Raw genomic sequence first — 14,008 nt, 5'->3', positions numbered from 1 at the left:
GGATTGGTCTGCCATGTAACACCTTCTGTCTATTGGAGCTGGTCAGTATGTGCAGGGTAATCCTGTCTAACACAGCTTTTTTTTACTTCTTAGTGCCAGGCCCCTTTTTCTCAGTTTCCGCCTGAATGACGTGCCCAAAGTAAACTGCCTGTTACTCAGGTCCTGGAGCCAGGATATTCATATGGTACCATTGGAAAGAAAACACTTTGAAGTTTGTAGAAGCATTAAGATAATGTAGAATAATATAATACAATAGATATGGTAGGAGAAAATCCAAAGAAAAACCAACCAGAATATATTTTTTTGAGAGACCATGCTCTTACAATGACAAGGGCAAACTCAATTCTAGCTCCCAGGATGCAATTCCTATGTCTTCCACCGGGTGTCAGCAGTCTATGTTCAAGGTTTCAGGCCTGTAACTTCCAAAATGAATAAAAAAATATCAGTTTTAGTACAGGGACACAGTCTTGGAAATTCGTGTTTGCATGCTAATGAAGACAGGACGCACCTGCTAAAATAGGTTTCCTATTGAACATACTTCTTTCCGTAAGAAATATTATAGTTGGAAGATTTTCAAAAATAAGTGAATATTTAATCGCAATTTGTGAATTTATGAAGCCTGTGCCGGTTGAAAAATATTTTGATGTGGGGCGCCGTCCTCAAACAATCGCATTGGCATGCTTTTCGCTGTAATAGCTACTGTAAATCGGACAGTCCAATTAGATTAACAAGAATTTAAGCTGTCAACCTATATAAAACACTTATATCTACCTAAATGTTTAATATCCATAATTTGTATGATTATTTATTTGAATTGCGCGTTTTATGGGATAGCTGGCAACTTGTAAACAATTACCCATTCCTTTAAGTGAGTACTATTTTAATAGCAATATTGACCATCCTACCGATCCTCGACTTCAGCGATGTCATTTACAAAATAGCCTCCAACACTCTACTCAGCAAATTGGATGCAGTCTATCACAGTGCCATCCATTTTGTCACCAAAGCCCCATATACTACCCACAACTGTGACCTGTATGCTCTCGTCGGCTGGCCCTTGTTACATATTCGTCGCCATACCCACTGGCTCCAGGTCATCTATACGTTTTTGCTAGGTAAAGCCCCTCAGCTCACTGGTCACCATAGCAACACCCATCTGTATCACGAGCTCCAGCAGGTATACCTCACCTGTCACCCCCAAAGCCAATTCCTCATTTGGTCGCCTTTCCTTCCAGTTCACTGCTGCCAATGACTGGAACGAATTGCAAAAATCACTGAAGTTGGAGACTTATATCTCCCTCACTTTAAGCACCAGCTGTCAGAGCAGCTTAATAAACAGTGTTGCATCTTTTTTGGCATTGAATTCATGTAAGGAATCTGACATCAGTAGATTTATAATCAAACACATTTATGAAGATTTTACACTATTATGGAGAGATGTACTGCTTGGATTCTTTACTGAGGATAGAAAGAAGTTGAAACTATTTTATGTAATTAATTTCATTATTCTTTTGACCAAATTTCATATTCACAAATGTACATTTACAAACAAAACATTTTATTACCTTGCAAAAATAAATTGAACATTATTTTAAGACAATTAAATACTCTGTTGTCAAAAAAGCTGTTAGATGATAAATGTGTGTACGCCCCCTTAAGGTCATTTTGTAATGTGATATTGTACCCCTTAGCCCCGCCCCCAGCCCCGCCCCTTAGCCCAAATATCCTTTGTATATTCTTTATATATACTTGTTTTCCCCATGTACTTTTTGTATTGATTTGGTGTTAATAAAATAATAATAATACAAAATAATATATATATTTTTTGTAATTCGTTGGCAGCCATATTGGATTTTCTATAAGCTGATGTCCCTGGAACAGTGATCACGTCCGTGAAGATGTCCGAGTGGCGCAGCGGTCTAAGCCACTGCATCTCAGTACAAGACGCATCATTACAGTCCCTGGATCAAATCCAGGCTGTATCACATCCGGCCATGATTGGGAGTCACCATAGGGCATCGTCCGGTGTTGGCCGGGGTCGGCCGTCATTGTAAATAAGTATTTGTTCTGACTTGCCTGGTTAAAAAATAAAGCGTAATGAAATACGTCACGGCGTAAACGGGGCAGGCCCGCTGACAACGCGGAACTAGTAGAGGATTCACGTGATTGTCAGTCGGACATGTTTCCCCAGCGGACAACTTGTCTGGACTGCTACGATGTATTCAGCAGGAACAGAGAGTTTGATCAAACAAGCCAGGTAAGACCCGGCAGTTAGCGGTGTTCAGAACAGAGTCAAGCCGGGGAAAGGACACTGTTCTCCGCCTGCTTCTGTCCGTCGTACCCCGCTGCTGTCATGTTGTTTGGTGTTAACTTGCTCTTGTCACTGCGCAACTAACAAACCGAGTTGCAAGGTACACTGAACAAAAATATAAACGCAACCATTTCAAAGATTTTAGTGAGTTACTAGAAGGAAATCAGTCAATTTAAGTAAAATATTTTAGGCCCTAATCAATAGATGTCACATGACTGAGAATACAGATATGGATCTGTTGGTAACAGATACTTGAAAAAAAGGGGTAGGGGCGTGATTAAGAGAACCCGTCAGTCAGTATCTGTTGTGACCACAATTGTCCTCATGCAGCGCATCTCCTTCGTATGGAGTTGATCAGGCTGTTGATTGTGGAATGTTGTCCCACTCTTCAATATTACATAAAACAAATAAAATAATGGCTGTTTATTTATTTTATTTATTTCACCTTTATTTAACCAGGTGGCTAGTTGAGAACAAGTTCTCATTTGCAACTGCGACCTGGCCAAGATAAAGCAAAGCAGTTCGACACATACAACAACACAGAGTTACACATGGAATAAACAAAACATACAGTCAATAATACAGTAGAACAAAAGAAAACAAAGTCTATATACAGTGAGTGCAAATGAGGTAAGATAAGGGAGTTAAGGCAATAAATAGGCCATGGTGGCGAAGTAAATACAATATAGCAATTAAACACTGGAATGGTAGATGTGCAGAAGATGAATGTGCAAGTAGAGATACTGGGGTGCAAAGGAGCAAGATAAATAAATACAGTATGGGGATGAGGTAGGTAGATAGATGGGCTGTTTATCTGTAAACTGTTTACAGATGGGCTATGTACATGTGCAGTGATCTGTGAGCTGCTCTGACAGCTGGTGCTTAAAGCTAGTGAGGGAGGTAAGAGTCTCCAGCTTCAGAGATTTTTGCAATTCGTTCCAGTCATTGGCAGCAGAGAACTGGAAGGAAAGACGGCCAAAGGAGGTGTTGGCTTTGGGGTGACCAGTGAGATATACCTGCTGGAGCGCATGCTACGAGTGGGTGCTGCTATGGTGACCAGTGAGCTGTGAGAAGTTGCTGGATTTTTGCTGGGAACTGGAACACGCTGTCGTACACGTCGATCCAGAGCATCCCAAACATGCTCAGTGGGTGACATTTCTGATGAGTATGCAGGCCATGGAAGAACTGGGACATTTTCAGCTGCCAGGAATTGTGTTCATATCCTTACGACTTGGGGCCGTGCATTATCATGCTGAAACATGAGGTGACATTTTGTCTACCGAGCGGTCTAAGGAACTGCATCTCAGTGCAAGAGGCGTCACTACAGTCCCTGGTTTGAATCCAGGCTGTATCACATCCGGCTGTGATTGGGTGTCCCAAAGGGCGGCGCACAATTGGCCCAGCGTCGTCCGGGTTTGGCCTGGGTAGGCCGTCAGATGGTACCTCTCCCCATTGAGCTGTAGACTGTATCACGGTGATCTCCAGATGGTACCTCTATACATATGAGATGAATAATGTAGGGTATGTAAACATTATATTAGGTAGCATTGTTTAAAGTGGCTAGTGATATATTTTACATAATTTCCCATCAATTCCCATAATTAAAGTGGCTGGAGTTGAGTCAGTGTGTTGGCAGCAGCCACTCAATGTTAGTGGTGGCTGTTTAACAGTCTGATGGCCTTGAGATAGAAACTGTTTTTCAGTCTCTCGGTCCCAGCTTTGATGCACTTGTACTGACCTCGCCTTCTGGATGATAGCGGGGTGAACAGGCAGTGGCTCGGTTGGTTGTTGTCCTTGATGATCTTTATGGCCTTCCTGTGACATCGGGTGGTGTAGGTGTCCTGAAGGGCAGGTAGTTTGCCCCCTGTGATGCGTTGTGCAGACCTCACTACCCTCTGGAGAGCCTTACGGTTGTGGGTGGAGCAGTTGCCGTACCAGGCGGTGATGCAGCCCGACAGGATGCTCTCGATTGTGCGTCTGTAAAAGTTTGTGAGTGTTTTGGTGACAAGCCAATTTCTTCAACCTCCTGAGGTTGAAGAGGCGCTGCTGCGCCTTCTTCACGACGCTGTCTGTGTGGGTGGACCAATTCAGTTTGTCTGTGATGTGTACGCCGAGGAACTTAAAACTTACTACCCTCTCCACTACTGTTTCATCGATGTGGATAGGGGGGTGTTCCCTCTGCTGTTTCCTGAAGTCCACAATCATCTCATTTGTTTTGTTGACGTTGAGTGTGAGGTTATTTTCCTGACACCACACTCCGAGGGCCCTCACTTCCTCCCTGTAGGCCGTCTCGTCGTTGTTGGTAATCAAGCCTACCACTGTTGTGTCGTCCGCAAACTTGATGATTGAGTTGGAGGCGTGCGTGGCCACGCAGTCGTGGGTGAACAGGGAGTACAGGAGAGGGCTCAGAACGCACCCTTGTGGGGCCCCAGTGTTGAGGATCAGCGGGGTGGAGATGTTGTTGCCTACACTCACCACCTGGGGGCGGCCCGTCAGGAAGTCCAGTACCCAGTTGCACAGGGCGGGGTCGAGACCCAGGGTCTCGAGCTTAATGACGAGCTTGGAGGGCACTATGGTGTTAAATGCCGAGCTGTAGTCGATGAACAGCATTCTCACATAGGTATTCCTCTTGTCCAGATGGGTTAGGGCAGTGTGCAGTGTGGTTGCGATTGCGTCGTCTGTGGACCTGTTGGGGCAGTAAGCAAATGGGAGTGGGTCTAGGGTGTCCGGTAGGGTGGAGGTGATATGGTCCTTGACTCGTCTCTCGAAGCACTTCATGATGACGGAAGTGAGAGCTACGGTAGTCATTTAGCTTAGTTACCTTAGCTTTCTTGGGAACATGAACAATGGTGGCTCTCTTGAAACATTTGGGAACAGCAGACTGGGATAAGGATTGATTGAATATGTCCGTAAACACACCAACCAGCTGGTCTGCGCATGCTCTGAGGACGCGGCTGGGGATGCCATCTGGGCCTGCAGCCTTGCGAGGGTTAACACGTTTACATGTTTTATTCACATCGGCTGCAGTGAAGGAGAGTCCGCAGGTTTTGGTAGCGGGCCATGTCAGTGGCACTGTATTGTCCTCAAAGCGAGCAAAGTTGTTTAGTCTGTCTGGGAGCAAGACATCCTGGTCCGCGACGGGATGGTTTTCTTTTTGTAGACCCTGCCACATTCCTCTCGTGTCTGAGCTGTTGAATTGCGACTCTACTTTGTCTCTATACTGACGCTTAGCTTGTTTGATTGCCTTGTGGAGGGAATAGCTACACTGTTTGTATTCGGTCATGTTTCCGGTCACCTTGCCCTGATTAAAAGCAATGGTTCACTGTTTCAGTTTCGCGCGAATGCTGCCATCAATCCACGGTTTCTGGTTTGGGAATGCTTTAATAGACTGTGGGTACGACATCACCGATGCACTTGCTAATAAACTCGCTCACCGAATCAGCGTATTCGTCAATGTTGTTGTTTGACGCAATGTGGAACATATCCCAGTCCACGTGATCGAAGCAATCTTTAAGCGTGGAATCAGATTGGTCGGACAAGCATTGAACAGACCTGAGCGCGGGAGCTTCCTGTTTTAGTTTCTGTCTGTAGGCTGGGAGCAACAAAATGGAGTCGTGGTCAGTATTTCAAAAAGGAGGGCGGGGGAGGGCCTTATATGCGTCGCGGAAGTTAGAATAACAATGATCCAGGGTTTTACCAGCCCTGGTTGCACAATTGATATTCTTATGATATTCACAATATCATATTCTTATCGGCAGACTCAGTTGCCTCGGTTTTTCTAATGACTGCCTTGCCTAGTTCTCCAACTACTTTGCAGACAGAGTTCAATGTGTCAAATCGGAGGGCATGTTGTCCGGTCCTCTGGCAGTCTCTCTGGGGGTGCCACAGGGTTCAAATCTCGGGCCGACTCTTTTCTCTGTATATATCAATAATGTTGCTCTTGCTGCGGGCGATTCCCTGATCCACCTCTACGCAGACGACACCATTCTGTATACTTCTGGCCCTTCCTTGGACACTGTGCTATCTAACCTCCAAACGAGCTTCAATGCCATACAACACTCCTTTCATGGCCTCCAACTGCTCTTAAACGCTAGTAAAACCAAATGCATGCTTTTCATCCGTTCTCAGCCTGCACCCGCACGCCCGACTAGCATCACCACCTTGGATGGTTCCGACCTAGAATATGTGGACATCTATAAGTACCTAGGTGTCTGGCTAGACTGTAAACTCTCCTTCCGGACTCATATCAAACATCTCCAATCCAAAATCAAATCTAGAATCGGATTTCTATTTCGCAACAAAGCCTCCTTCACTCATGCCGCCAAACTTACCCTAGTAAAACTGACTATCCTACCGATCCTCGACTTCGGCGATGTCATCTACAAAATGGCTTCCAATACTCTACTCAGCAAACTGGATGCAGTTTATCACAGTGCCATCCGCTTTGTTACTAAAGCACCTTATACCACCCACCACTGCGACCTGTATGCTCTAGTCGGCTGGCCCTCGCTACATATTCGTCGCCAGACCCAATGGCTCCAGGTCATCTACAAGTCCATGCTGGTCACGATGGCAACACCCACCCGTAGCACGCGCTCCAGCAAGTGTATCGCACTGATCATCCCTAAAGCCAACACCTCATTTGGCCGCCTTTCCTTCCAGTTCTCTGCTGCCTGTGACTGGAACGAATTGCAAAAGTCGCTGAAGTTGGAGACTTTTATCTCCCTCACCAACTTTAAACATCTGCTATCTGAGCAGTGTCGTGGAAATTTCCTGTATTTACCAAATCATGAGAGCAAACCACACACAAGTCAGAGTTAGTTATCACAAAGTCCATCTTTAATTATATGAGCTCCATCACAACCCTGTGACTCTCAGATCAATTCAGTGTCTATAAATGAATTCTCTGAGAGTCCCTTACACATTGCAACTGAGATCCTTTATAGCAAAGACACACATAGCCAGACAGCATTGGCTATAATTTATCATTCAGCTTTGTCTCCTAAACTATGTTATTTTCTCAAACTCAGAACCATAAACCAATCCTCCATATCAACAGGCATATATCAAATCCATCCTATCTTGACAAGATCACAAAGACACACTGACTGGCACACAGACATTGTGGAGCCAAGAGATACACGCTTGACCTCTCCCCTCTCTCCGGCCCAAATAACTTAGTCTTGACATAGAACAGATACTGCAACCCCGCCACAGTATTATACAAATACATTCTGATGAGAAGTAACTTACAAACATATGATGAATATAAAACATCTTACCTATGTTACCAACTAATTCTGATTATTCCCCAACAGCAGCTAACCGATCGCTGCAGCTGTACATAGTCCATCGGTAAATAACCCACCCAATTTACCTACCTCATCCCCATACTGTTTTTATTTATTTACTTTTCTGCTCTACACCAGTATCTCTACCTGTACATGACCATCTGATAATTTATCACTCCAGTGTTAATCTGCTAAATTGTAATTATTCGCCTACCTCCTCATGCCTTTTGCACACAATGTATATAGACTCTTTAAAAAAAAAATGCTACTGTGTTATTGACTTGTTTATTGTTTACTCCATGTGTAACTCTGTGTTGCTGTCTGTTCACACTGCTATGCTTTATCTTGGCCAGGTCGCAGTTGTAAATGAGAATTTGTTCTCAACTAGCCTACCTGGTTAAATAAAGGTGATCTGGTCTACCTGGTTAAATAAAGGTGATCTGGTCTACCTGGTTAAATAAAGGTGATCTGGCCTACCTGGTTAAATAAAGGTGATCTGGTCTACCTGGTTAAATATAGGTGATCTGGTCTACCTGGTTAAATAAAGGTGAACTGATCTACCTGGTTAAATAAAGGTGATCTGGTCTACCTGGTTAAATAAAGGTGAAATAAATAAATAAATATGCTGATACAATTGAGGGAGTCTTGTTTTCAGATTAGCCTTGTTAAAATCCCCAGCTACAATTGAATGCAGCCTCGGGATATGTGGTTTCCAGTTTACATAGAGTCAAATGAAGTTCGTTCAGAGCCATCAATGTGTCTGCTTGGGGGGGAATATATGCGCGCTGTGATTATAATCGAAGAGAATTCTCTTGGTAGATAATGCGGTCGACATTTGATTGTGAGGAATTCTAAGTCAGGTGAACAGAAGGACTTGAGTTCCTGTATGTTGCTATGATCACACCACGTCTCGTTGGTGTGAAGGCACCCATGTGCCTTTACGCACGTAGATCAACAGAGAGTAGCTTGTAGTCGCCTTTACGCAGCTAACTTGCCAAATTATTCTGAAATTATAAAAAAAAAAAAAAAGATTCGCTTGAAATGGGCGTGGTCTAATTGACTCAACAACCAACAAGTTTAGGTTTCTTAATAAATCAGAAAATAAACAGTTACAGTGCCTTGCGAAAGTATTCGGCCCCCTTGAACTTTGCGACCTTTTGCCACATTTCAGGCTTCAAACATAAAGATATAAAACTGTATTTTTTTGTGAAGAATCAACAACAAGTGGGACACAATCATGAAGTGGAACGACATTTATTGGATATTTCAAACTTTTTTAACAAATCACAAACTGAAAAATTCGGCGTGCAAAATTATTCAGCCCCCTTAAGTTAATACTTTGTAGCGCCACCTTTTGCTGCGATTACAGCTGTAAGTCGCTTGGGGTATGTCTCTATCAGTTTTGCACATCGAGAGACTGACATTTTTTCCCATTCCTCCTTGCAAAACAGCTCGAGCTCAGTGAGGTTGGATGGAGAGCATTTGTGAACAGCAGTTTTCAGTTCTTTCCACAGATTCTCGATTGGATTCAGGTCTGGACTTTGACTTGGCCATTCTAACACCTGGATATGTTTATTTTTGAACCATTCCATTGTAGATTTTGCTTTATGTTTTGGATCATTGTCTTGTTGGAAGACAAATCTCCGTCCCAGTCTCAGGTCTTTTGCAGACTCCATCAGGTTTTCTTCCAGAATGGTCCTGTATTTGGCTCCATCCATCTTCCCATCAATTTTAACCATCTTCCCTGCCCCTGCTGAAGAAAAGCAGGCCCAAACCATGATGCTGCCACCACCATGTTTGACAGTGGGGATGGTGTGTTCAGCTGTGTTGCTTTAGCGCCAAACATAACGTTTTGCATTGTTGCCAAAAAGTTCAATTTTGGTTTCATCTGACCAGAGCACCTTCTTCCACATGTTTGGTGTGTCTCCCAGGTGGCTTATGGCAAACTTTAAACAACACTTTTTATGGATATCTTTAAGAAATGGCTTTCTTCTTGCCACTCTTCCATAAAGGCCAGATTTGTGCAATATACGACTGATTGTTGTCCTATGGACAGAGTCTCCCACCTCAGCTGTAGATCTCTGCAGTTCATCCAGAGTGATCATGGGCCTCTTGGCTGCATCTCTGATCAGTCTTCTCCTTGTATGAGCTGAAAGTTTAGAGGGACGGCCAGGTCTTGGTAGATTTGCAGTGGTCTGATACTCCTTCCATTTCAATATTATCGCTTGCACAGTGCTCCTTGGGATGTTTAAAGCTTGGGAAATCTTTTTGTATCCAAATCCGGCTTTAAACTTCTTCACAACAGTATCTCGGACCTGCCTGGTGTGTTCCTTGTTCTTCTCTCTGCGCTTTTAACGGACCTCTGAGACTATCACAGTGCAGGTGCATTTATACGGAGACTTGATTACATACAGGTGGATTGTATTTATCATCATTAGTCATTTAGGTCAACATTGGATCATTCAGAGATCCTCACTGAACTTCTGGAGAGAGTTTGCTGCACTGAAAGTAAAGGGGCTGAATAATTTTGCACGCCCAATTTTTCAGTTTTTGATTTGTTAAAAAAGTTTGAAATATCCAATAAATGTCGTTCCACTTCATGATTGTGTCCCACTTGTTGTTGATTCTTCACAAAAAAATACAGTTTTATATCTTTATGTTTGAAGCCTGAAATGTGGCAAAAGGTCGCAAAGTTCAAGGGGGCCGAATACTTTCGCAAGGCACTGTATTTCTGATAATCAAAGTTAGCTGGCTAACTCATTGACCCTGCCTTGTAGTACACCTCTCTGGAGTCGTTCACCACTGACCCGTAGATGCATGAAGGTGACGGCTGTGATGTTGTTTCCAGGGAGATCGGGGAGGAGGAGCTACAGAAGTTCTACTGCAGGATCACCAAGCAGCTGATGGGTAAAGAACACGGCCATGATGTCATCGACTCACTCCAGAGACTACACCTGATCATGGCCTCAACCAAGTACACTAGGAGGTACCCTACACCCTAAACCCTAACTGACTACACCTGATCATGGCCTCAACCAAGTACACTAGGAGGTACCCTACACCCTAAACCCTAAATGACTACACCTGATCATGGCCTCCACCTAGTACACTAGGAGGTACCCTACACCCTAAACCCTAACTGACTACACCTGATCATGGCCTCCACCTAGTACACTAGGAGGTACCCTAAACCCTACACCCTAAACCCTAACTGACTACACCTGATCATGGCCTCCACCAAGTACACTAGGAGGTACCCTACACCCTGACTGACTACACCTGATCATGGCATCAACCAAGTACACTAGGAGGTACCCTAAACCCTACACCCTAAACCCTAACTGACTACACCTGATCATGGCCTCAACCAAGTACACTAGGAGGTACCCTACACCCTAAACCCTAACTGACTACACATGATCATGGCCTCCACCTAGTACACTAGGAGGTACCCTACACCCTAAACCCTAACTGACTACACCTGATCATGGCCTCAACCAAGTACACTAGGAGGTACCCTACACCCTACACCCTAAACCCTAACTGACTACACCTGATCATGGCCTCCACCTAGTACACTAGGAGGTACCCTAAACCCTAGCACCTAGTACAGTAAGACTGTGTGTCTCTCTGGTCCTGGAGAGGGTTGCAGGTGTTGGGCTGTCATATCTGTAAAGAATGGAAGACCATAGTTGAATTTTCATGTGTTTAATAGCTGGGCTGAAACAAAAACCTGCACGCTTGCCTTCCCCATGGTATTGGGTGGTCTCAGTAGCGTGTTGTCATGGTAACCTGTGTTGTCCACAGGCTGCCAATGGAGCTGCATCAGCGTCTGCTGTCGCTTTGTGTGTCTTCCTCTGTGGAGCAGCTGACTGTGTTGACCTCGGCAGTACTCAGAGAAACACTGCCCCCCTCTGGTCCGGGGCAGATCTACACCCTACATGACCACAGCCCTTTACCCAGTCATACTGCTGCTTTAATGCTGTCACAGGTACACATCCATACTGAATAGGCTAGTGGCAAGTCCCCCAAAATGTTGTTACCCGAGGTATAACAAACCCCAACCAGGTACACATCCATACTGAATAGGCTAGTGGCAAGTCCCCCAAAATGTTGTTACCCGAGGTATAACAAACCCCAACCAGGTACACATCCATACTGAATAGGCTAGTGGCAAGTCCCTAAAAATGTTGTTACCCGAGGTTTAACAAACCCCAACCATGTTTTTCCATATGTCTAACATCTCCCATATATGAAATGGATGTGTCAAAATATTTGACTGTAATGGTGGTTAAATTGATAAATATTGTGACACACCCCCTTAACTCATTATTTTCGGTCGGCGTTCCATACACAACAGGTGATACTGTATGTATTCTTTCCAGGCAGGACCATACAGGAATGACTGAGAGAACATTTGACTCAGAAAGTTGTGTATTGAACAGCTACCATAAAGTGAAGTTTACATTCATCATAAATATTCATATTTGATATTTTAGCATATTGTATCTGTGTGTTTACAGGTCCAAAATGCGTTAAGATATTCTAATGCTGTTTGTTTGTGTATGTAGGGCAGACGACTGACTGCTTGTATTCCTAATTTGAGCAATATCAGAGCTTTTTACACAACCATCCGTTTCATATAAGGTTGGGCTTTGTTATACCTCGGGTAGAGGTCTCTCAAAACATAAAGCCCTTTTGAAGGATTGGCCACTAGCCTGAAACTCTCTGTCTATGTCTCTGTCTGTCTCTTTCTGTCTGTCTCTGTCTCTTTCTCTCTGTCTCTTTCTCTCTGTCTCTTTCTCTCTGTCTCTCTGTCTCTGTCTCTCTGTCTCTGTCTCTCTGTCTCTGTCTCTCTGTCTCTGTCTCTCTGTCTCTGTCTCTCTGTCTCTGTCTGTCTCTTTCTGTCTGTCTCTGTCTCTTTCTCTCTGTCTCTTTCTCTCTGTCTCTTTCTCTCTGTCTCTTTCTCTCTGTCTCTTTCTCTCTGTCTCTCTCTCTTTCTCTCTGTCTCTCTGTCTCTGTCTCTTTCTCTCTGTCTCTCTGTCTCTGTCTCTCTGTCTCTGTCTCTCTGTCTCTGTCTCTGTCTCTCTCTCTTTCTCTCTGTCTCTCTGTCTGTCTCTTTCTGTCTCTTTCTCTCTGTCTCTTTGTCTCTCTCTCTGTCTCTTTCTCTCTGTCTCTTTCTGTCTCTTTCTCTCTCTGTCTCTGTCTCTTTCTCTCTCTTTCTCTCTGTCTCTTTCTCTCTGTCTCTGTGTCTCTTTCTATCTGTCTCAGGCAGGGTCTAAAGAAGACCTGTCAGCTCTCTCCTCTCTCCTCCTTCGAAGTTTGGAGGGACGACCAGCAGGCATACTCTCTCACCTTCACACTCTGCCTCTTCTCAACACCATCATCACCTACTGCCCAGAGAGCATTACTGAAGGTAAAACGGACACAGGCGTGTATCTGTGCGTGAGAAGAGCTTGCGATTATGTGATTCTCCCTTGTTGTGTGTGTCTGTCTGTAACAGTATAACTTTAAACCGTCCCCTCGCCCATACCCGGGCGCGAACCAGGGACTCTCTGCACACATCAATAACAGTCACCCACGAAGCATCGTTACCCATCGCTCCACAAAAGCCGCGGTGCTTGCAGAGCAAGGGGAACTACTTGTTGATTCTTCACAAAAAAATACAGTTTTATATCTTTATGTTTGAAGCCTGAAATGTGGCAAAAGGTCGCAAAGTTCAAGGGGGCCGAATACTTTCGCAAGGCACTGTACTAACTACTGTGAGATGTGGTTGTCCCACCTAGCTATCTGAATATACTAACTACTGTAATATGTGGTTGTCCACCTAGCTATCTGAATATACTAACTACTGTGATATGTGGTTGTCTCACCTAGCTATCTGAATATACTAACTACTGTGATATGTGGTCGTCTCACCTAGCTATCTGAATATACTAACTACTGTAATATGTGGTTGTCCACCTAGCTATCTGAATATACTAACTACTGTAATATGTGGTTGTCCCACCTAGCTATCTGAATATACTAACTACTGTGATATGTGGTTGTCCACCTAGCTATCTGAATATACTAACTACTGTAATATGTGGTTGTCTCACCTAGCTATCTGAATATACTAACTACTGTGATATGTGGTTGTTGTAGTGGCAAATCGGTTCAAATATGACACAACCAAGAACTTTGTGAAAATCAATATAGACTTTTAATACAACAGTATCATAAGCCGGAGCGGTCCGCGGAACACACACACTTTTTCAGAGCCCTCGCTCTGAGTTATACACCTACCATATAAGTCCCTCCCATATGCAAATTAAGTTACATCCCAATCCGTGCTTCCTGCTTGTTCAGCCCAATAACGCCCCCATCTGCTTTCCATTAGATCCTAATGGTGACAAGACCCTTG

General features: G+C 44.1%; 1 protein-coding gene across 1 annotated transcript in view; it reads left to right on the top strand.

Moving 5' to 3' along the window:
* The first annotated feature begins 2,079 nt into the window (after positions 1 to 2,079).
* The window catches only part of LOC110511822 (AP-5 complex subunit zeta-1-like), a 41,299-nt gene continuing 29,370 nt past the window's right edge, over positions 2,080 to 14,008 (top strand). Inside the window, exons 1-4 of the mRNA XM_036972946.1 lie at positions 2,080 to 2,257; positions 10,451 to 10,588; positions 11,410 to 11,593; positions 12,874 to 13,018. Of these exons, the coding sequence (XP_036828841.1) occupies positions 2,217 to 2,257; positions 10,451 to 10,588; positions 11,410 to 11,593; positions 12,874 to 13,018 (508 nt within the window). The 5' untranslated portion in view covers positions 2,080 to 2,216. The remainder of the gene's footprint in view (positions 2,258 to 10,450; positions 10,589 to 11,409; positions 11,594 to 12,873; positions 13,019 to 14,008) is intronic.

The sequence above is a fragment of the Oncorhynchus mykiss genome, unplaced genomic scaffold, assembly GCF_013265735.2.
Source record: "Oncorhynchus mykiss isolate Arlee unplaced genomic scaffold, USDA_OmykA_1.1 un_scaffold_213, whole genome shotgun sequence".
NCBI lineage: Eukaryota > Metazoa > Chordata > Actinopteri > Salmoniformes > Salmonidae > Oncorhynchus > Oncorhynchus mykiss.
This window is presented reverse-complemented; position numbering and strand designations above follow the sequence as displayed.